General features: G+C 41.1%; 1 protein-coding gene across 13 annotated transcripts in view; it reads left to right on the plus strand.

Annotated features, from left to right (window-relative positions):
* The window catches only part of ZNF454 (zinc finger protein 454), a 52,642-nt gene that overhangs the window by 24,253 nt on the left and 6,484 nt on the right, over positions 1 to 21,905 (plus strand). For 4 of the 13 annotated variants that reach the window (XM_067032224.1, XM_067032216.1, XM_067032219.1 and 1 more), the window contains 2 exons: positions 256 to 328; positions 2,492 to 3,617. Coding sequence is in view for 11 of the 13 variants with exons in the window: in XM_067032216.1 (XP_066888317.1) it covers positions 256 to 328; positions 2,492 to 2,855 (437 nt within the window). In the remaining 2 variants the exon portion in view is untranslated. The other 9 variants (XM_067032213.1, XM_067032212.1, XM_067032214.1 and 6 more) reach the window with 7 other exon arrangements.

A 21,905-nucleotide genomic window follows, 5' to 3' on the forward strand; every position in this document is an offset into this window, starting at 1 on the left:
TTTGTGTTGTACTCTATCAAAGTGGAAAGAAGAGGCTGAACACTAACAGACATGAAAATTTGACATATTAACAAAATCTTTGCTACTCACAACATATTCAAAAACAATCATAGAGAAAGATTTTATAGATCTATAGTTATAAGAGTAGTTAAGGCAATTTCATTTATTTTATACATATTTAATAAGTGCTAAATAGGTGATAAATATGATTAGGAAATCAAACTGCATAAGATAGTCTTTGTTTTGTTTTCCAAGGGCTGAACCGAGAAACTGGCAGTGGGATGGGAGAGGAAAGGAAGAATTCAAGCAATAATAAGGCAGAATCTAGGTAATGTAATCAATTGAATGTGAGCACTTGAATTTATTTGGGTGGATGGGTGCTATAATTAAGAACACAAAAAGTTGACTAACTTTGTGGGGCAATGATGAGTTTGGTCTGGCGGTATTTTATGAGTCTGTGGGTATCCAAGTGAAGATTCCTGATAGGCAGTAGAATAAGTAGAATAAGTAGAAGGGGCAGTGATAAAGGGTTTTCTGGGAGTACTGTCTTTGAATGCAGTAAGTGGAAGGTGTCATCAGTAGAAGCTGAGGGGAAAAAACAGGCAAAAGAAAAATGAAAAACAGAAAGAAAAATCAGGAGAAGGTGGTGACATAGAAAAAAGAATTTTAGCATAGGGATAGGAATATTTCATATTTTCAAATGCCACAGAGGATTAAAGTAAGCTAAAAATCGAAAATGGCCTTTGGTTTTGGTTATTGATAACCTCTAAATTTTAGTGGGTTGAAGAGTGACTTAAAGTTTGAAAAGGACTTAGTAGTTTGAGAAAGGAGATTTAGTAAGATAACTTTAGAAAGATTGTAGTTGAGAGAGGGTGTGTATATCAGAAGAGCTTTTGGCTAAAAATAATAGAAAGCCCAGATAACAACGGCTTACAAGCAAATAGGGATTTGTTTTTCTCCCATAACAAATCTGGAGGTGGTTGGCATTGTTTCGGACAAAATAATTCAATGCCTTGAGTTTCATGACTTTTTCATCATGTCACATGATGGCTCCTATAGCTTCAGATAAAATATCTGCATTCAGAGCAGGAAGAAAGGGGGTGTGTAGCACCAGCAACATCTGTGGCTTTTATCAGAAAAGGTTTTCCCAGAAGCCCCCGAGCAGACTTCTGCCTAAACCTCACTGACCACAGCTGTGTTGCATGGAGGCTAGGAGTAAAGGAGGCTGAAAAAAATAAGTACTTAGCTCTTCCAGCCTCTATAGAGGAGGTAGGCAAGGAAAAGGGGGGATTGAGAAATGTGTTGATTTAGCCAACGAATAATCTGCCAAGAGCATTTGTATGATTTAAGGTAGAAGAACTAAGCATGTTTATCACTGCATGGGAGAGTCTGAAGGTGCAGAAAGGAGGGGATGTGCAGCTCAAAGTGGGAAAATAAGATTTGGGGCACAGGTGGAGGCTGCAGGGATCTTTTTTCAACAGGAGGAAGGAAACTTTCCACTGGGAGAGGTGGGAATCAAGAAACGATGGGTATAGAAGATATTTGTGGGTGGCAATGGAGGAGGTTCCCCATGGACTCTGAGTGTTTGGAATTTGAGCAGTTTGGTCTCTTTGGGCTACAGGACCTCTATGGAATTAGAAAAGGCAAGGACTAAGGAGGAATGAAACACTGAATTAATTGTAACCTCAGAAACTTAAGATTTTAAATAATGTCTCTCCCTTGCATTCAGCTTCTTCCTTTCCCTTCATGTATTTTCTTGTTCCCCACCTGATCTCAAGAGACAGAAATGGAGGGGAAGAAGGAGGCAGAGAGATGGGTAGAAAACAGATGGAAGATTATAAAGACAGTAGCAAAATTAAAGGCTCAAAAGGAAGGCAGAGGACCAGGGGGAAAGGAAGAATAAAATGTATTGAAGCCTAAGATGGATGCAATAACCCCAAACTGGTAAAATATTAACACTTAGAGGGAGCAGCAGGAGAAATGGGTCAGATAAATGAAGGTTTCACTACTTTTTCAGGAGTTTTGGAAGCTTCGGGCCCTTGTATGTCAGTGCTCAGCCATTCTGGGCAATAAATCAGGAGGAAACTTCTGCACCTTTCCTCTATCAGCAGGGGCAGGACTCCTGGTCCCACTTACTAGACATGAGACCTTGGGCAAGGCACTTAATATATCGCTGTCTCAGTTTTCTTATTTGTTTTAACAGTGCAAACCTCATAGCTTTGGATTATATTCAATACTAATGTAAAGTGCTTATGAAAGTGCCCAACACATATTTATTGCTCAATAAATATTTTATTATTATTATCCTTATATATCTGAAAACAGAACAATATCCAAACTCCTTAGCATGGCATCCAGAACCCTTAATTATCTTAGGCTTTCAAAGCAAATGCCTTGTTGGAAGGTGATATAATTGTAGGAGGCTCTCTCTCCCCTCCCCACCCCCACTGGTGTAATACCCTCCTAACTGGTTTCCCTGTATTCCCTCTAGCCGCACCACAGCCTGTTCGCCCCACAACGGACCAGTGATTCTGTCAAAATGTGTTCAGCCAAGCCACTCTTTTGCTCAAACCCCTTCGATGGTTTTCTGTCACACAGAGAATACATGCAAACTTTTTATGATGGCCTTCAAGCCCTCTAATTACCCTTCCAACCTTCTCTCCCACTCTCCCTTGTTCACTGTGCCCTGTCCTGTCACACTGGCCTTGCTAAACCACAGGCTGACCAAGCACACTTCTATCTCTGGTCAGCATTTCTGTTCTCTTCCCAGATACTCACATGGTTTCCTTCCTCACTACATTCAAACTCTGCTCAAATGTCACCTCCTCAAAGGGAACTTCTCAAAACGCTACTGAAAAGAATCCCCACCTCCCCACCCCCGTCCCGTAACACAGCCTCAATGTGTCATCACTACCTAATCAATATTTTCTGTTTATTGAGTACCCCCTCTAGTAGAATTCAGCCTGCATAAGTTCAGGGTTTCACTATTTCTCCAGCCCCTAGAACAATGCTTGACACGTAAATGCTCCAAAAGTGTCTATAGAATGAAATCTTCAGTAAAAGCCAAAACAGAATGCCATAGTGTCACGTAAGTAAAGTCACTGACACTGCTCACTAAGAGGTGGCCAACAGTTCCCTAGCTGACAAATCTCAGGTCCCGTTATTGGCTTTTTTTCGCCACTGACAAAGTTAAAACTCTCATCTCTCCTTCCCGAGCTCCGTGAAAATTCAAAGGCAACTAAATATCTCCAGTTGGATCTTTCTGTATTTTACCTCATCCTTGCCCGCCTCCGCAAAATACTGTCCACAAAAATAAATACCACCTCTCTAAATACCACCCAGTTGTACATGACAGACTCCTTGGCATCCAGCCCCTTCCTCCTGATAAGTCGTGGAGAACCAAGTTTATTCTACCTGTCGACGTTTTTCGCGCCGTGCCCTTGGTCCCGTGGCCACCACTCTGGTCCCAGCCACTATCCGCTGGGTCCTGAACTGCCCCAGCAGCCTCCTCACTGGTCCTTAGACCTTCAGCCCACACCTCCGTCCTCCTGGTCCCCGGTCCCCACTCATCGCCCGAACCACGCCCCAGCCCGAACTCCAGGCCACACTGTTAGCATTTTTTGCATCCCCGTAGCCGAGGCACAGCCCCACTGCCTTCTCAAGTCATCTCCGCGCGGCCTCGGGAACGCTCCTTTTCGACTTGTCGCCTCCTTCTGAGTCCTTGGGGGCCGTCCTGGATCAGCTCTCCTCACCGGATCAGGTGCCGCTTCCTCGGACTGACCTTCCTTATCCCTTCGTTAACTTTTCGCCGGTCTCTGCCTTCCCTAGTCTGACCAAAACGGAACCAAATCCTCACGTGAGGGTCAGCGCGCGGGTGGTTACCTGCCTAGGGAACCGTGACGCCTCCGCCGAGGTCCCTGGGAAATGTAGTTTCTGCAAGGAAACCCCCTTGGCCTGGGTGGGGTGGGTCGGGTGGGGGTGTTGTGTGGCGGTGCCCTAATCTGCGCAGGCGCTCAATTCAGTTTCTCCGCCCGGCGCTGGTGCGGGCGCTTGCCGCCGATTCGCACTCTGGGAAGTGGAGTCGGCGAAGCAGAAGCGCTGCAGCTCTCCGGCTTGAGGGAATCCAGCTCGGCGGTTCTCCCGGCAACGCGCAAGCGCAGTTCGGATCCGGACTGCAGACTCCAGCTCATTGTGTTCTGCTTGCGATGTGGCGGTGGCGGTCTCTCGCCGCAGGCAGAGGCTCCTCGAAGGGCAACCCAGTGGTGACTAGACACGGTGGCCGAAGCCGCATCGGGAGAGCGGGAGCAGCCTTGGGGTGGTGGAGCCCGGTGGGAAGGGCGGATGAAAACCGAGTAGGTCTGGGTCGTGGTCCGTTCTGAAGGACGGAAATCTGACGCCCCAAACTTCCCGGGACGTATGGCTAAGGTTTGATTCCAAAGACAAAAAGGCCAGGTGTGAGCTCTCGGGCTTAGGGTCCGAATCTGCGGGTGCATGTGGAGAAGGATGCGGTCAGGGCCTCTGGCGTGTGTTTTGGAAGCGACTCCGGGAAGCCCACTTACGCTCTGTGGTAGATGCTCCCGGTGTGGTCCGAATCACAGTATCCGGAACTCGCTGAGGCCGGGTCAGCAGCTGCGCAGCCCTTGCAGCAGCTTCCCAGGGGACCTGGCAGAGGGCGGGAGGGTGGGTTGTACGATTAACATTCGTGGCGCCCAACGCCCACTCCCACCCCCACCCCGCACAAATACACTGCTTCTCTCCCACCTTTGACTCCAGGTCTCCCAAACTGGGCGCCAGAGAAGGAGAGGCCTGAGGCCAGAGAACGGCATGGCCTTGAGAGACGTCTCGACAATGAAAATCCAGCCTTCTTAGCTTCTTTTCTAGGAGAAAGAAGACGACCCTCCTTCCCTACTTCTTTCACTCCCCGCCCCAGGATTATGCAGCCGTCCAGGCAGGAGACACACTTTTCTTGAGATCTCTCAGCATAATTTAAGGGCAAAAGGCTGGAGGGTGTGTAGAAAGTGTGAAAACGGCCTGGAGGATGCTTTCTTCAAGAAAAGTCAATGTATTTAAGATACAGAAGGGAAGATACGGAAGATCTGACTCAGATTGCTAGGGGGAATATTGGTGGGGGGGGTGGGAGTAGCTGCAAGGTGAGCTATTCCCTTTACAGGCGAGGCCATCAGAAAGACCCTCCAGGAGGAGAGAGGATTGGGAGCAAATAGGGACTAAGAATTCACCACCTGGAGTATTGGAGGATTCCCAGGGTGTGAATGCTCAAAGCCCCATTCTGGACTGCTGTGTGATATCTTTTGACCCAGTCCTCTCCTCATAAATAGTAGAAGGTGTTACCAGCCTGAGGCTCATCAGAGAAGAAGGAATGGCAGTCAGGTGCCTGCCAACCGTGGTCCAGGTGAGTGAGGGATTGCTGTGGGCTTCCCCCTCTAAATTGCCTTAGGAGATTTGAATGTAGTGGTTGAAGAGGGTGGGCCTGTTTCTTTCCCCTGACCAGGAGCTTTTCTCCCAGTCCAGTTTCACTCAGGAGCCTGACCCCCTCCTGCCCACCCCCATCTTGGACACATCCTGGTGGGTGTCAGAGCTCAGGAACTTGCTAAAGCTCACCTAAGTGATACAACTGGAAATGAAACTCAGGTTGGTTCAAAGTGGAAACCTGCACTCTTTCCACTAGCAAGTAAAATAAGGGTCTAAAGTGGTAAAGGCAGTACCTAACATATGAGTGATAGAAGAGAGAAATTGGAATGCTTTCTTAGAAAGGTGGGATTTACTGGGCTTTTAAAAAAAATGATATTTGGCTTTTTACTTCAGAGGAATATTGGGTACAAATGAAATCATTCACGTAGTATGTTTTCAATTTCAATAAATTACTGAAAAGCTTTGAGCAGCGCTAACTTCTTTAGAATAAGGGTATGGACTCCACTTTGAAGGAGACAACATTCATTTGAGTGTACAAATTCTGATGAATTTGGTAAATTTGTTCTAATTCATTCACACTTAAACCTGTCCAGGGCAGGAATCTGTGGCAGAAATCACTGAGCAGAAATCGGCTGAGCAGCCGATTGAAAGTGCCGGGTCAACCCAGTCCCAGCTCACTGGTTGCTAACCCTTCTCCTTGGTTTCTAGCTTGTCCTTTAGAACCCATCTCAGGCACCACTTTTTTTTTTGAAACCTGTCTTCATGGTGTCAGTCCACTGTGATATTTCTCTTCCCTAGCCTTTTCCTCAAATTCATTGTTGGTGTCACACAATTATCTTGTGTTTACAGGCTGCCAAAATTTTGGTTGCCATTCAGCAGACCTATATTAGAGATGTAAAATGTGCCAGGTATTAGATCTATGCCCATGATAGAAAGGTGAACAATGGTCCCTGACAGATTGGTTCATGTGTTCAGTCCAACGAATGTTCCTTGGTGCAGCCTACTTTGTGCAAGGCTCTGGGTGCAGGTAACAGAAACCTAACTCAGACTACCTTAAGCAGGTCTTTATTGGAAGGATACTGGGATATTGCCCAAAATCCATAGGCCAAAATGCACCTGTACTTCAGCTATGCAAGTGGGGTCTAGAATAATCTAAAAGTCCTTTCTCTTGGACTCTTGCCTTTCTTCTCTGGGCTTCTACTTAACTCTTCTTTCTCAGTTCACACCAGCTCCCTTGGCCTCTCAGCCAAGAGTGTCCACAGAAGATACTAGTTGTGATCAGAGGGAACAAGGTCACATTGTCCAGAATGACTGTTTCCATGGGAACCGTGTATGTGTGTTGGGTTCAGCTGAAGAAAAGCAGGAGTTGCTGAATAACACATTTGTAACAGGTGCTGGGTACATGGACCATGTTCTAGAAGACATGATAGGAAGACAAGGAAGATGTGGAAATGGTCCATAGACCATGTTCTAGAAGACATGGTAGGAAGACAAGGAAGATGTGGAAATGGTCCATAGCTTCTTGGAGTCAGCAGTCCAGTGGGGGAAACTAAAAGTAAATCAAAACCCAGTAAAGTGGGACAGTGCTTGGATGACCCTGCACAGGTGATATGGGAGCAGTTGAGGAGGGGTGCTGAAGAGGTAATGCTGAAGCCAAGACCTGGGTAGGATTGGTCATAGGGGTGGGGGTACAGGCAGGGCTGTGCAGATTGATGGAGATGGGAGAAAATGTTTTAAGCAAGATGAACAGCCAGTGTGAAGTCCCAGTGCTGAGGAGGCCTGTCTTTTCCACAAGGTATTTTTCTTCAGGGGAATGAAGTCTGATAAAAGCTTGACCCCTAGGAGACCCTGAGGAAGTGCTTCCCTTGTCACAGAACACCATCCCCCTTCTGTGCTAACAGCCCTGCAGATGGTCACAGCATTTCCCTGAGAGTCATGTGAGGGAGTAGCCACCAGTCAACAGGGATGGGTTTGCCCTTACAGGAATCAGTGACCTTCAAGGATGTGGCCGTGCTTTTCACCCAGGATGAATGGGCGCAGCTGAGCCCTGCTCAAAGAGCCCTGTACAGGGATGTAATGCTGGAGAACTACAGCAACCTGGTGTCCCTGGGTAAGTGGGAGCCTCTGAAGGCTCATCTTCATATCTGGATATTTCTTTGGGACCCTTAAACTGGTTCCATACAGAAGTTTGGGTTGGGAGTGAGCTGTTCTGAGGATGTTATCTCAATGCCTATCCTTTGTGTCCTGGGCACAGGGCTCATCTAAGTGCAGATATCTCAAAGGTGACTAGAGGTCCAATCCTCCCTCCCTTCCAGCAGAGAGAAAGACGGGAGCAGATTCTCTGTGTCAGGCCCAAACCATCTTTTCCTCCTTCTGGGAACTGTTGTCTACCCTGGGCCCCTATCAGGTCACCTTTTCCAGGAAGTTCCATGGACCAGATCTCATCCTTGCAATGATTTTATCTCTGGTATGAACAGATACGGCCCTTTTTTTTTCCCCCTCAAAAACAGGACTCTTAGGACCCAAGCCAGATATGTTTTCCCAGCTGGAAAAAAGGGAAGAATGGATGCCGGAGGACTCCTTGGGAGGCTTCTGTCTTGGTAAGCATCCTGCATGTGGGAGGCATTGGGAGGAGCACAGCACATGCACCAGGCCTGTGGACTGAGAAATGAGCATCTTTTCCCTTCATGTCCACCTCAGTACCTGTTGCCACATTAGTCCCCATGTGCATGTGGCACTCCTTTCTTGTGGCAGTTTGTGCCTCCCTGGATCCTCCTTCCCATGATTTTTCTTCTCTATTTGGCATAGATGGACAGCTCCCCACTGTGCTTGTGTGTCCTGTTGTTCCCTTCAGCATCTGACTGTGCAGCCTCTGCTCACACTTCTCCAGTGAGGAGGAACAGCATGGTTCACACACAGCTGAGCAGCTTCTGGTCCTCAGGGCCAGTCACCATGTGCCTACGGAAGCAGCTCTTCTAGCTAAACGTTGCACATTTCTTCAACCACCTTCATATTTGTTCATCCACGTGTACCTACATTCAGCGTTTAATTATTCTCCACCTTCTGCTGGGGCTACTTACAAGCACAGCCAGATTTTTTGCCTGTTTTGCTGTATTGTTCATGCCCAGCACAGTGCTTGGCACCTAGTAAGTGGCAAAGACTTGTTGCCTGGGGACACAGAGAACACGGCAGTTCAGTGGCTGTTACTTGTTTTGAGGAACCCATTGGATCTGGTAGCTTAAGAACAGGAGCAGGGGTGCCTCTCCCTAAACCCCCCAATATTTTAGAGAGCTGTTGGCATATTCAAGACATTACATTTCACTTACTGCCAGCATTTGGCGAACTGTAAAATATTTTTAAAAACCTTTTGTTACTGATTTTTCACAGGAGCCCAATGAAGTAGGCAGGACTTTGTATCCTACAGTAAATAACTGTTTACTGGAATGTCTAGGATCTAATCTGTTATGGAATTTATATGTCTTAACTCCAAAACTCAGTTATCAAAAAAATCTTTTTTTTGATACCCCAATAGCATTCTGAATTTGTATGTTCTATTACACCCAAACTAAGGCATTTTTAATATTTCACTCAGTATTATACAAGCAGTGTTATAACAAAAAAAGACAAGGGATGGGAATTAAAAGAAATTAATCCACTGTCCCAGTACTCTGGCCTAATAACATCATTTTTTCTTCCTTTATTCATCATTGACACTAATTCTTTATTGCACTTCTGAGGGGGGATTGTGAAGATGAAGAGGACTTCTATGCCTAGAAGGGATTTTATAGTCAGGTATGAGTAATGACATGAAAAACCATGAGATCATGGTTCAGTCCTTCCCAGATGCCTTTCACAAGCTGCTGTTCCAGCACATCTTGTTTCCTGGACACCCTAAGCTGTGAGCTGATTCACAAAGGATGATTAGTGGTCAGCCAGTCAGACATGGAAAGAAATCTTATATTTCCCAATAAACTTCTGGGTTTTTGTGTTGTTGTTGTTTTGTTTTTGTTTTTGTTTTTGTTTCTTGGCTGCACTACGCCGCTTGCGGGATCTTAGTTCCCCGACCAGGGATTGAACCCAGGCCTACAACAGTGGAAGCACAGAGGCCCAACCACTGGATTGCCAGGGAATTCCCCCAGTAAAGTTTTATAGTTGTTTCTTCAATTTCCTATTAAAGTTATAGTTCTGTTTTTTAATAGAACTACCTCCTTGTTTTTCAACTGGAAATTGCTGCTGTAAAGAAGTGGTAGTCATTTCCAAATATTTATTCCCCTTGTCACTCTCCAATTCTTATTCTTAAAGTGTTCACTGAATCATTTTTAGTATAGTTTTTTCTTATTTCTGTTTCACTTCTTAATGACTGGCTAGGACTTCAAAAACCATGTAGAACAATGATAATAGGTTTATCTCTGATTTTTCAAAGGATCAGATCTAGAACTTTTCCATTGTTGCATCAGTCACTCTTGGTTTAGAAAGACACTTAATTTTAATAATAGTAAGAAAAAGTCCTTCTGATAGCTTTCTTTTAAAATTTTTCTCTTCCCTGGGCCATGGTCTAGTGTAGGCAGGGAGCTGACATTTGAGCCCCTGTGGATCAGCACTGTGCTGGGTGATCTCCGGGGATTTGTTAGCTGCCCCATTTCAACCTTACAACCTGTGAGGCAAATATGATTAACCCCACTTACAGAAAACCCATAAAACTGAACTTCAGGGTTGTTAACTAATATCAATGTATTTAATGTTGCCATTTTGTTGCAAGTCAGGATGAGGGTTAAACCAGTGTGACCCTCAAATGGTGTCATTTCCCCCCCTTCTCCAAAATAGCTTTAATTCTACAGAAATTGTTTACCCAGTAAACCTAAAGAAAATGGCCTGATCCCTTAATTTGAGTAGTTTGCTAATAACTTTTTACATTTCTTCCTCATTTATTAGTCTGTTTAGTTTCTTTTTGTTATGTCAATTGTACATTTTGCCCTTTAGCTTTAAATTATCTTTTCTTGAGCCATAAAATGTATTCATTTACAACTGTGCATGGTATCCATCTATAATTTTAACATTTTACATTATATCCTCTTTCTCATTTCCAACTTTATCTGCGTTTTTCCCTCTAAAATTTGTTGAGACTTTTTGTAGAGAACCAGCTCCTATTTCTCTTACATGCTATAATTTTATTTCGACACTTAGCATTATCATTTCCTTTTTTTTACTTAAAGCAAATGTATTTTGATACTGTAATCCTATCTACAGAACAGAGTATGTAACATTTTTGAACAGCCTGAAGAATGGACAAACACCCTCCATACCCCGCTCTCCAGCTGAAGAAACAGAACAAATCTGCATATGTGAAGTTCGATGTGCCCCTCCTCATCAGATCTTCCTCTTTTCATACCAGAGAGCCACTAGCTTGAATTTTACATTAGCTCCTGTGCTGCTCTTCTTGCTCTTTACCACATTTATCCATAGCTCTGAGCAATATTGTTTAGCTTTGCACACTTTAAAGCTTGATATATATGTATTGTACTATAGATACCTTTCCACAGCTTGCATTTTTAAAAATCCTTGTTGAGATGCATAGCTCTAGTCATTTTAAACTGCACTTTGGTACTCTTTCAATGGCTATACCTTTATTTAACTATTTTCTTGCTGATAGACCTGTAGGTTGTTTCCAGACTTTTTGCTGCTTTTTGAATAATGCTGACCTGAATATTCTTTTTTTAAAAAATTAATTAATTAATTTAATTTTGGCTGCGTTGGGTTTTCATTGCTGCACGCGGGCTTTCTCTGGTGGCAGTGAGTGGGGGCTACTCTTTGTTGTGGTGCACGGGCTTCTCATTGAGGTGGCTTCTCTTGTTGTGGAGCATGGGCTCTAGGCATGTGGGCTTCAGTAGTTGTGGCTCGCGGGCTCTAGAGTGCAGGCTCAGTAGTTGTGGCGCACGGACTTAGTTGCTCCACGACATGTGGGATCTTCCTGGACCAGGGCTTGAACCTGTGTCCCCTGCATTGGCAGGCGGATTCTTAACCACTGCACCACCAAGGAAGTCCAGACCTGAATATTCTTGTACATACTTCCTTATACACATGGGCCTTGTTTGGGAATTTCTTTAGGTGTATTCATAGGTGTAGAAATAGTGGGTTTAAGAGTATATGCTTCTTCAGCTCTACTAGGTGGTCCCAGATTGCTGATTAAATTAGTTGATCCAAATTATACTAATAGTTGATGCAGGTTAGTTGATGTTACTTTGGCAAGTAACAAGAACTTAACCAAAATTCCTAAGAAGTGGTATCTCATTGTGGTTTTAATTTGCACTTCCTTGTTTACTGGTGGAGTTGAACATCTTTTCGTATGTTGATTATTTGTGTCTGTGACATATTCATATTCTTTGTCCATTTTTCTGTTACAGTTTATCTTTTATTCACTTGTAGGACTTCTATATATAATTAGGAATTGAATACTTTATCAGTTAATATGTGTGCCAGTCTATAGCTTATCTTTTCTTTTTCTTTACTAGCAGAAGTTGGTAATCAGTCTTTGTCTTAATGATCTTTATCTTAGTGCTTTCTGTGTCCTGTTTAAATAATGCTTTCTACCCTTAGATCCATGAGGGAAGGACTTGGTCATGTTTGCTCTTGTATCTCAGCTCACCAGGTCCCAGTATTTATTTGTTGAATGAAAGCATGAATTTTTTCTAATAATAATTTACTTTTGTCTTTTTTTCTGTATAAATCTTATCAGAGGCTTGCCTTTTTAATAAATTTAATAAATAATTTTTGACTTTACTGATTGTTTCTATTTTATCTTTATTTCATTAATTTTTGCTCTTCATTATTTCTTTCCTTTGACTTTTCTGGAACTTATTCTGTCCTTTTTCTTTATTTTTAGTATTAAGTTTCATCACAATAATGCATTTAGTTTAATGAAACTACAATGTTTATTATGAAAACTGATGGCCTCTTATCTCCCCTTATCCCTATTCTCTCCTCTTTAGAAGTAACCATTTTCTCTTCTTTCAGCTGATTACTTGGTATATTTGTTTCCATGTCTCCAAGGAACGTGTTTATATTGCTACCTCTAGACTTTTCAGTTTTAGGCATTATTTACTGAATTCCCTCTATAAAAAGTAAGGATTAAACTCACCTCCCCGACTATTCGTCTTCCTACCTTTTCCATTCCCTGTCCTCCCAGTGGGGTTATAGTGTACTTAATGGTCAGAGAAATAGTCATTGTTTACATTCTGAAGCATTATTCACAGTTGATCCATGAAGTAAATCCTGGCAACTTTTGCTTTTGCTTTCCTAAGCAATCTTTCCCAGGGTTCATTTAGTTTAATTTAATTTAATTTAATCTCAGACCTTCTCTGGTTGTCTGCATCTCGATTCTCAAGACTTTTACATCAGAAGTCATTCTGACAATTTCATTTTCCTGGAAAAGTCTCTTCTGGAGCCATCTGACCTCCTCCATTCTTGAATGGCAGGTGCCTAGCTGTCATCCTCCTGCAAATCCCATCTTTCCTGGCCTGCACATCCCACATCATCCTTTTTCTTGGCTTATCTCTTCATTTGCACGTCTTCCAGTAGCTTCCTAAGAAAGGATGTACAGGAATAAGTTTTTGGTAACCTAGCAAGTCTGTAAATGTCTTTTTCCTGCCGTTAACACTTTCTGGATGGTTTGACTAGATAGAATTCAACACTAGAAATCTTTTTTCTTCAGAATTCTGAAGACATTGCTCTGTTGTTTTCTAGACCTAAGTATGCTATTGAGAAATCCAAAATCTTCATGTTCTTCATCATTTGTGACCTGTTTTTCCTTTCTGAAAGCTTGTGGGATCTCCTCATTTACTCCAGTGTTTCTCAGTGGTGTACCCTGGTGTCCTATACTTGGATCCACTGAGCATTGGTGAGCCTTTCCATCTAAATTTCTGCCCTGTGGATCTTGGACATTTTCTTCTATCATTTTAAAATTTCCACCTTCAGTTTTCTCTATTTTCTCTTGATGGAATGCCTGATACCACCTGGACTGGTCTTCTAATTTTATCTTTTTTTTTTGTTTGTTTAATAAATCTTACTGGCCCCAGTAAGTTTTTTTTTTTTTTTTAATTTATTTATTTATTTATTTTTGGCTGTGTTGGGTCTTCGTTTCTGTGTGAGAGCTTTCTCTAGTTGTGGCGGGCGGGGGCCACTCTTCATCGCGCTGCACAGACCTCTCACTGTTGCAGCCTCTCTTGTTGCAGAGCACAAGCTCCGGACATGCAGGCTCAGTAGTTGTGGCTCATGGGCCTAGTTGCTCCGCGGCCTGTGGGATCTTCCCAGACCAGGGCTTGAACCCGTGTCCCCTGCATTGGCAGACAGATTCTCAACCACTGTGCCACCAGGGAAGCCCTAATTTTATCTTTTCATTAAAATTTCCATCTTTATGGGGTTTTTTGTTCTACTTTTTGACAGGTTTCTTCAGTTATGTCTTCCAGTTCATCTATTGAGATTTTTAAAATATTTTTAATCTTCATTAAAGAAGATTAAATCTTCATTAATCTTCATTAATGAAGATTAATCTTCATTATACTTCATTAAAGTATAATTTACATGCAATAAAATTCACCATTTTAAGTTTAATATTTGATCTGTTTTGACAAATTTATCATTAAATCAAAGAAATAACATTTTTGTCATCTCTAACCAAAAATTCCTTCTTACCTCTTTGCAATTCATCCCCTCCCCTGTCCCCAGTCCCTGGCAACCACAGGTCTGCTTCTGTCACTGTGAGTTTACTTTTCCAGGATTACTTTTCCATTGCCTAAAAATAGTTGTTTCATTTTTACCCTGGTTTTCTAATTGTTTATGGTAGGAATTCCCTGTTGAGTTTTCAAATTCTGCCATCCTTTTTAATTTCCAAGAACTCTTGTTTTATTTGTAAGCTCTTAATCATACAATTGTAATATCTCACCTCTAAAGATAATGATTTCCAAAACCACTTTCATCTCCCTTTATAGGCACTGTGTTCTCAAATTTTCTCTTTGATTGTTTTGGTATCTCTTTGGTATCTCTTTCTTGTTAGAGGCTTTCCTCAGTTGGGAGAGGGAAACCTTCCAGCTCCTCTGAGTTGGGGAAGGGATCTGAGGGCATAAAGTCTTCATAAACTGACCTTAAACCAAAACCCCTTATTTTATCCACCCCCACTCTCAGATGTACTTGATAGTGCCAAGTCTTGAAACTTTTGATGATTTGGAGGAAATTGGGTCAGTTTCTGGTCCCTCCCTGGGGGTGACCTCTTGACTACATTGTATAAGATTTGGATCATACTACTTGCATGCCTTGCTTGATACCCTAGAGTTATCGATATATAGTTTAAAACCATACTTTTTTTTTTATTGTGGCCCAATGCAGCTACAGGTACTGCTCCTGATTCAGCCCCCGTGAAGTGACCTGGGCCCCAATGAGAACTGACTCTGAGGGTCCAGTCTTTCCCCATCTCAGTTCATCTTCAGCGCTGTGAAACCAGGGTGTTTGACCCCCTCTTGATAACAGAATTAGATGAGTGTTTTCCTGTAATACAAAACATTAAAAAGCCAATTTTCTCATATATAGGTGATATGTTTTATGATCACAATCAAGGAAAGGCTTTAATAAACATAGCTATCTAATAGCTGCTAGAAAAGAAACCTAGCAATTGGTTGCTTTTATTGAGCCAAATTATTATTTTTGAAAGCTACTCCCAGATTTTTTAAAGTAAACTTTTATTGAAGTAATACTAACACAGGAAAATACATAAATTATAAGTGTACAGCTCATCAGATTTTTACAGTATAAATACATCTGTATAACCAGCACCTATATCAGGAAATAAAATGTTCCTAGAACACCAGAGATCCCCTCCCACTCCCTCTGTTTCTTTTGTCCTGAAGATAATTACTACCCTGACCATAGCTTTGTTTTGTCTATTTTAAAACTTTTTATAAATGGAATCATATGTGTCTACTCTTTTGTGTCTGGCTTCTTTGCTTGCACGGTGTATTTGAGATTCATCCATGTTGTCATATGTAGCAATAGTTGGTTCATTCTCATTGAGGTATGATATTTCACTCTGTAAACCTAACACTATTTATACATTCTACCGTTGCTAGACATTTGGTATATTTCTGGCTTGGAGCTATTATCAGTAATACTGGAACTGTTATGAACATTCTTGTACATCTTTTAGAGAATGTATGTTATACATTTCTCCTGAGCATATAGCTAGGAGTACTATGTTCATGAGTAGGGAAGCTTTTTTTTTTTTAATTTTTTTTTTTTTGGCTGCGTTGGGTCTTAGTTGCAGCATATGGACTTCTCTTTAGTTGTGGCGTGAGGGTTTTCTCTTCTGTAGTTGTGGCGCACAGGCTCCAGAGCATGTGGGCTCTGTAGTTGTAGAGCGGGCTCCAGAGTATGTGGGCTCCGTAGTTTGTGGCATGCAGGTTCTCTAGTTGAGGCATGTGAGCTCAGTAATTGTGGCTTGCAGGCTTAGTTGTCCTGCAGCATGTGGGATCTTCGGTCCCGGACCAGGGATCGAACCTGCATCCCCTGCATTGTAAGGTGGATTCTTTACCACTGGACCACCAGGAAAGTCCCTGCAAGCTTTAATAGATACCACCAAATAGTTTTTTAAAGTGTTTATACCAGTTTATACTCCAGCCAGCAGGGTATGAGGGCTCCATGTCCTCTTATATACTTAGTATTGTCATTAAAAACTTTTTTTTCACCATTCTAGCGGATATATGGAGTATCTCATTGTATCTCAACTTATGACTGATGAAGTTGATCATCTTTTTATTTTTTATTGATCATTTAAATATCTTCGTTTGTAAAGTATAAATCTTTCCCCTATTTTCTATTTAGTTGTCTAATCTTTCCTTATTGATATATTTTAGGGTTGTACATTTGGGATTTGATCCTGTCATATAGATACATATGCATTATAAATATTATTTCACACTTTGAATAATGGTGTTATTTGGTAAACAGAAGTTCTAAATTTTTAGGATAGTCCAATTAATTGGGGTTTTTCTTTTTTTTTTTTTTTTTTTGCGGTACGCGGGCCTCTCACTGTTGTGGCCTCTCCCGTTGCAGAGCACAGGCTCCGGACGCGCAGGCTCAGAGGCCACGGCTCACGGGCCCAGCCGCTCTGCGGCACGTGGGATCTTCCCGGACCGGGGCTCGAACCCGTGTCCCCTGCATCGGCAGGCGGACTCTCAACCACTGTGCCACCAGGGAAGCCCTGGGGTTTTTCTTAAAGTTCATGCTTTTTGTTTCCTACTTAAGACATTTAATGCCATGAAGATCTTCTGTGTTTTCCTTTATTCTTTTGTTTTTCATATTTAGGTCTACAATCCACATGGAAAATTTATTTTCATTATTTTCCATAGGTATTCAGTTGACCCAGGATCATTTACTGAAAAGACTATCTTTTTCCCCATTGTACTGCAGTGTACCTTTGTCATACATATGGGGACTGCATGTGCATAGGTCTGATTCTGGGTCTATAATCTGTTCCGCTGGCCTGTTTGTATACAGACTGGACTTGCTTAAATGTTCAGAAGAATTCACTAGTGAAGCCACCTCCGCTTGGAAATTTCTTTGTGAGAAGGTATTAAATGGAGTATTCAATTTATTTATTAGATGTAGGACCATTCAGATTTTCTGTTTCTTCTTGCACCTGTTTTGATAAACTATACCTTCCTAGAATTTAGTCTTTTAATTTATTGGCATAAAGTTTCCTCATTATGCTATTATCTTATAAATCTCTTTAGAATTTGTCTTGATGTCACCTTTATCATTCTTGATAGTGGTAATATGTGCCTTCTCTCTTTCTCCATTAGTCTTGATAGAGGTCTATCAATTTTTTATTATCAATTTCTGTTATTTTTATTATTTATTTCCTTCTCCTTTGTATTTAATTTGCTATTTTTCTGATTTCTTTTTTTTTTTTTTTTTTTTTTGCGGTATGTGGGGCTCTCACTGTTGTGGCCTCTCCCGTTGCGGAGCACAGGCTCCGGACACGCAGGCCCAGCGGCCATGGCTCACGGGCTTAGTTGCTCCGCGGCATGTGGGATCTTCCCGGACCAGGGCACGAACCCGTGTCTCCTGCATCGGCAGGCGGATTCTCAACCACTGCGCCACCAGGGAAGCCCTTTCTGATTTCTTGAGATTGATAATTGATACAGATAGATGTACATTTCCTTCTAATCATGCTGTAGCTGCATTTTGTAAGTTCCATTTCATGGTTCTATTATCATTATTTTAAAATAGTTTCTAATTTCTGTTTTGATTTCTTCTTTGCTTTATCTGTTATTTAGAAATGTATGGACTAGTTTTAAAATATCTGTGGATTTTCTAACTGTCTTTTTTGGTGTTTTGTTATTCATTTCTGGCATAATTCCACTGAGGTCAGAGTACCCATTCTGAATGATCTCTGTCCTGTGAAATGTGTTCATACTACTTCACATCCCAGTATATGTTCAGTTTTGGTAAATGTTCTATATGCACTTAAATATGTATATTCTGTCATTGTTGGGTATAGTGTTGTAAGTATATCATTTAGATCAAGTTTGTTTATCTTGTTATTCAGATCCCCTATTCTTAATGGTTTGATTTCTGAGTTATTGAGAATGGCATGTAAACATATCTCACTATCATTGTTAAGGTTTCTCTATTTTTCCTTCTTATTTTCTCAATTTTTACTTTATAGATTTTGAAGTTATATTATGTGAAAATGTAGATTTGTTATATTTTCCTAGATAATTGAACCTTTTGTCAATATGAACTATCTTAAAGCTTGTTTTCTCTAATATTGAGATTTGTCTGATATTGGTGTAGGTATACCAGCTTTCTTGTGGTTAGTGCTTGCTTGATAAATCCTTTTCCATTCTTTTCTTTCTTTTTATTTCTGGATCTATATTTTTGATATTTCTATCCTGAGTGCCATATAGTTGGATTTTATTTTTTTAATGCAGCCTCACAACCTTAGTTTTTTAATAGGATAATTTAGACCAATTACTAATAGGATTGGACGTCTGCTATTTCATTATTTAATTTTAATTTTACTCGCCTGCTTTAAGTCCGTTTTTTTTTCTTGTCTTGTCTTCTTTTGAATCAACTATTTTTATTGTTCCATATTCCAATGAGCTTGTATCTTCTTTAACTAGTCTTAAAGTTAAAGACTCTATGAGCTTGTATCTTCTTTAACTAGTCTTTTATTTGTAAGTTTAATAAGTAAAACCAGCTTATTACTATCCAAAATAAATAATTCCCAGGCAATGCTAATAGCTTAAAACAATTCTATTTTCTTTCTTTCATCTTTTGTGTTATTTTTGCTGTGTATTTTAATTATGTATATATTTTAAACCTCTCAAGACATTATAATTATTGTTTTGTGCAATAATATTTTTATTTACTCTTTCCATTGCCTTTTCTTACTTTTACACCTGGGATTTTTCTTCTGCCTGGAACACTCCTTTTATTGTTTCTTTTAATATGGGCCTGCTGGTGACACAATCCCTGTTTTTATTTGTATGGAAATATCCATTTCATATTTACTTTTTTGGGACATTTTGTTTCTGTTGAGTTCTACTTTAGCAACTATGTTCTTTCAGCACTTAAGATGCTATTTCATTGTCTTCTTTTTTTTAGACAATTACAGAGCTATTTTTAAAATTTTATTTATTTAATTTATTTTAAAATTTTTGTCTGCGTTGAGTCTTCATTGCTGCACGCAGGCTTTCTCTAGTTGTGGTGAGTAGGGGCTACTCTTTGTTGCAGTGCGCGGGCTTCTCGTTGCCATGACTTCTTATTTTGCGGAGCACAGGCTTGAGGTGTGTGGGCTTCAGTAGGTGTGGCATGAGGGCTCAGTAGTTGTGGTTCACGGGCTGTATAGCACAGGCTCAGTAGTTGTGGCATGCAGGCTTAGTTCCTTCATGGCATGTGGGATCTTCCCTGACAAGGGCTTGAACCCATGCCCCCTGCATTGGCAGGTGGATTCTTAACCACTATGCCACTAAGGAAGTCCCTATTTCATTGTCTTCTGTTTTCCCTTGTTTTTGGTTGAAAAGAGAGCTATCAGTTTTATTTTTTTCTCTTTTAAAGGTAATATATTTTTTCTCTTAAGGAAATTTCAAATTAGTCTTATGTTTTCCGTAGTTTTACTATGGTGTACCTAGGTGAATTTTCTCTGAATTTATCCTGCTTGGAGTCTGTAGTGCTTCTCAAATTCATTTTTCAACCTTTTTATATAGTGTTTTTGCCCCATTCTTTTCCTCCTCCCATTCCAGAACTCCAGTCACACATGTGTTAATAAATGTTTTCACCACATCTTATATGTCTCTTTAAATTTTTTCCTCCAGGTTTTACCATGGATATTTTCTGCCTATGTATTTTTTTTAGTTCACTATTCCCCTCTTCTGCTATGTCCGATATACTGTTTTTAAAAATATTTATTCATTTTATTTATTTATTAAAAAATTTTTTTTTGGTCTGTGTTGGGTCTTTGTTGTGCCATGCAGGATCTTCTTGTTGCAGCACAGAGGCTCTTCGTTACGGCACATGGGCTTCTCTCAAGTTGTGATGTGCAGGTTTTCTCTCTCTAGTTGTGACGCCTGGGCTCCAGAGCATGTGGGCTCTGTTGAGGCGCGCAGGCTCAGTAGTTGTGGTGCGTGGATTTAGTTGCCCCGTGGCATGTAGGATCTTAGTTCCCTGACCAGGGATCGAACCCCTGTCCCCTGCATTGGAAGGCAGATTCTTTACCACTGGACCACTAGGGAAGTCCCAATGTCTGATATACTGTTAAAGCTATCTATTGAGTTCTTAATTTCAGTTATATTTTTCAGTTCTAGAATTTTCATTTGATTATTTGGTTCCAATTCTCTGTTAAAGTTCTCATTCTTATCTGTTTTATTGAACATGTTAGTCACACTTATTTTAAACCCCATGTCTGATAATTTTGGTATCTGAGTTCTGAGGGTCTTTGTCTATTGTCTGCTTTTTCTCTTGATTCAATAATTTCTTAGTACTCCTGGTACTTTTTGACTGAATCCTTGACATCATGTGTGAAGGAGTGAATAGGCTCTGGATGATGTTATGTTCCTCCAGAGAAGATTTGCCTTCCCTCTGGTAGACAGCTGGAGTACAAGCAAACCACCCTAATCCATCCACCTGGGACTCATTAGCTGGAGATTGGGTTGAATGTTTATGAAGCTTTACCTATCTCTTGTTTGCCCTTGCTGCTAGGTTGTAGCCCTCCAGGGTCCCAACCAAGAGCTTTACATGTTTACTCTGACCACTGTTCACCCTACAGCCCCCCAGAAGGTCCTGAACTCCAGTTTTTGGCTCAACAGTACTATAAGACTATAGAGAATTCTGAATTTCTGCTTAGCTTAGTCTCTTGCCCTGAGAAGCTTAAGAATTCAGCAAATTCTCTGAGGAAAAAAACCACTGTTAGGATCACCTCTATATTTCCCCTCTATCCCAAATATTAGACTATCAAGTTGGCCTCAAGTGATATCTGATGCCTTTAGACAGATTTTTTTTTTTCAATTCAGATTTTTTGGGTGTTTTTTGCAAGAATCTAGTCTTCCACAGGCTACTCTGTCAGGTCCAGAAGTGAAAGTCAGTTCTTAAGATTTTGAGATTTGGAAAAACTGGTGTTTAACTTTAAACATTCTTTGTTTTGAGCAAGGATATATTATTCTAAGCTCATAAGGATTTTAGCCTTAAAGTGCACCTGTTTAACTTTCTTTTCCAGGTAAGTACAAGGAGTTTTAAAATTATTATTATTATTATAGCTCTTTATAGATTTTCTGGAGTGAGCAGAAGAAAAATGCATTGAGGGAAGTTTGTTCTTGGTAGGCTTTCCCAGGAATCTTTGCATCATCTGTGTTAGTATCAAGTCCTTATCATTGCATTTCTTAGTACAAAGTCTTAAATAGACTTAACACAAAAGACAGATATTCACAAATAATGTACAGAAAACTAGTATGCATTCAGAACTCTGCTTGTTAATATCAGGATACCCATGAGACCAAGTGAGACTGTTGTTGAGTAAGTGTGGAATTTGTTTGTGGGGAGAGGAATCATTTTGTCAGACAATTCATGGGACCTTGGCCCAGATCCCTGTAGCAGAGTCCCATTTCTAATGACTAGCATACTCCTTTCCCCAAATTCAGGGCCTTGCCTCCAAGACATACTGGATATATCCTGGCAGATTTGCTGCTTTGTTCCTAATTTTTTGTGCTCACATATACATCCTCATGGTACATTTTCTTTATATCAATGTCACATTTTTCATATAGGTTTGAAGATGTTGCTTCCTCACTGGTAGCAGGAGGTTGTAACTTTATTAGTAGGCATCAGTGTTTCACAGGCTCTATAGTAGCCTAACATTTTATTTTCCATCTGAATGCTCAAATGAGTCTATAAAACATAAATGCTGGTTTTAGTAGTTACTCCGAAGCGGA

This window comes from Kogia breviceps, chromosome 4 (genome assembly GCF_026419965.1).
Source record: "Kogia breviceps isolate mKogBre1 chromosome 4, mKogBre1 haplotype 1, whole genome shotgun sequence".
Taxonomy (NCBI): domain Eukaryota; kingdom Metazoa; phylum Chordata; class Mammalia; order Artiodactyla; family Physeteridae; genus Kogia; species Kogia breviceps.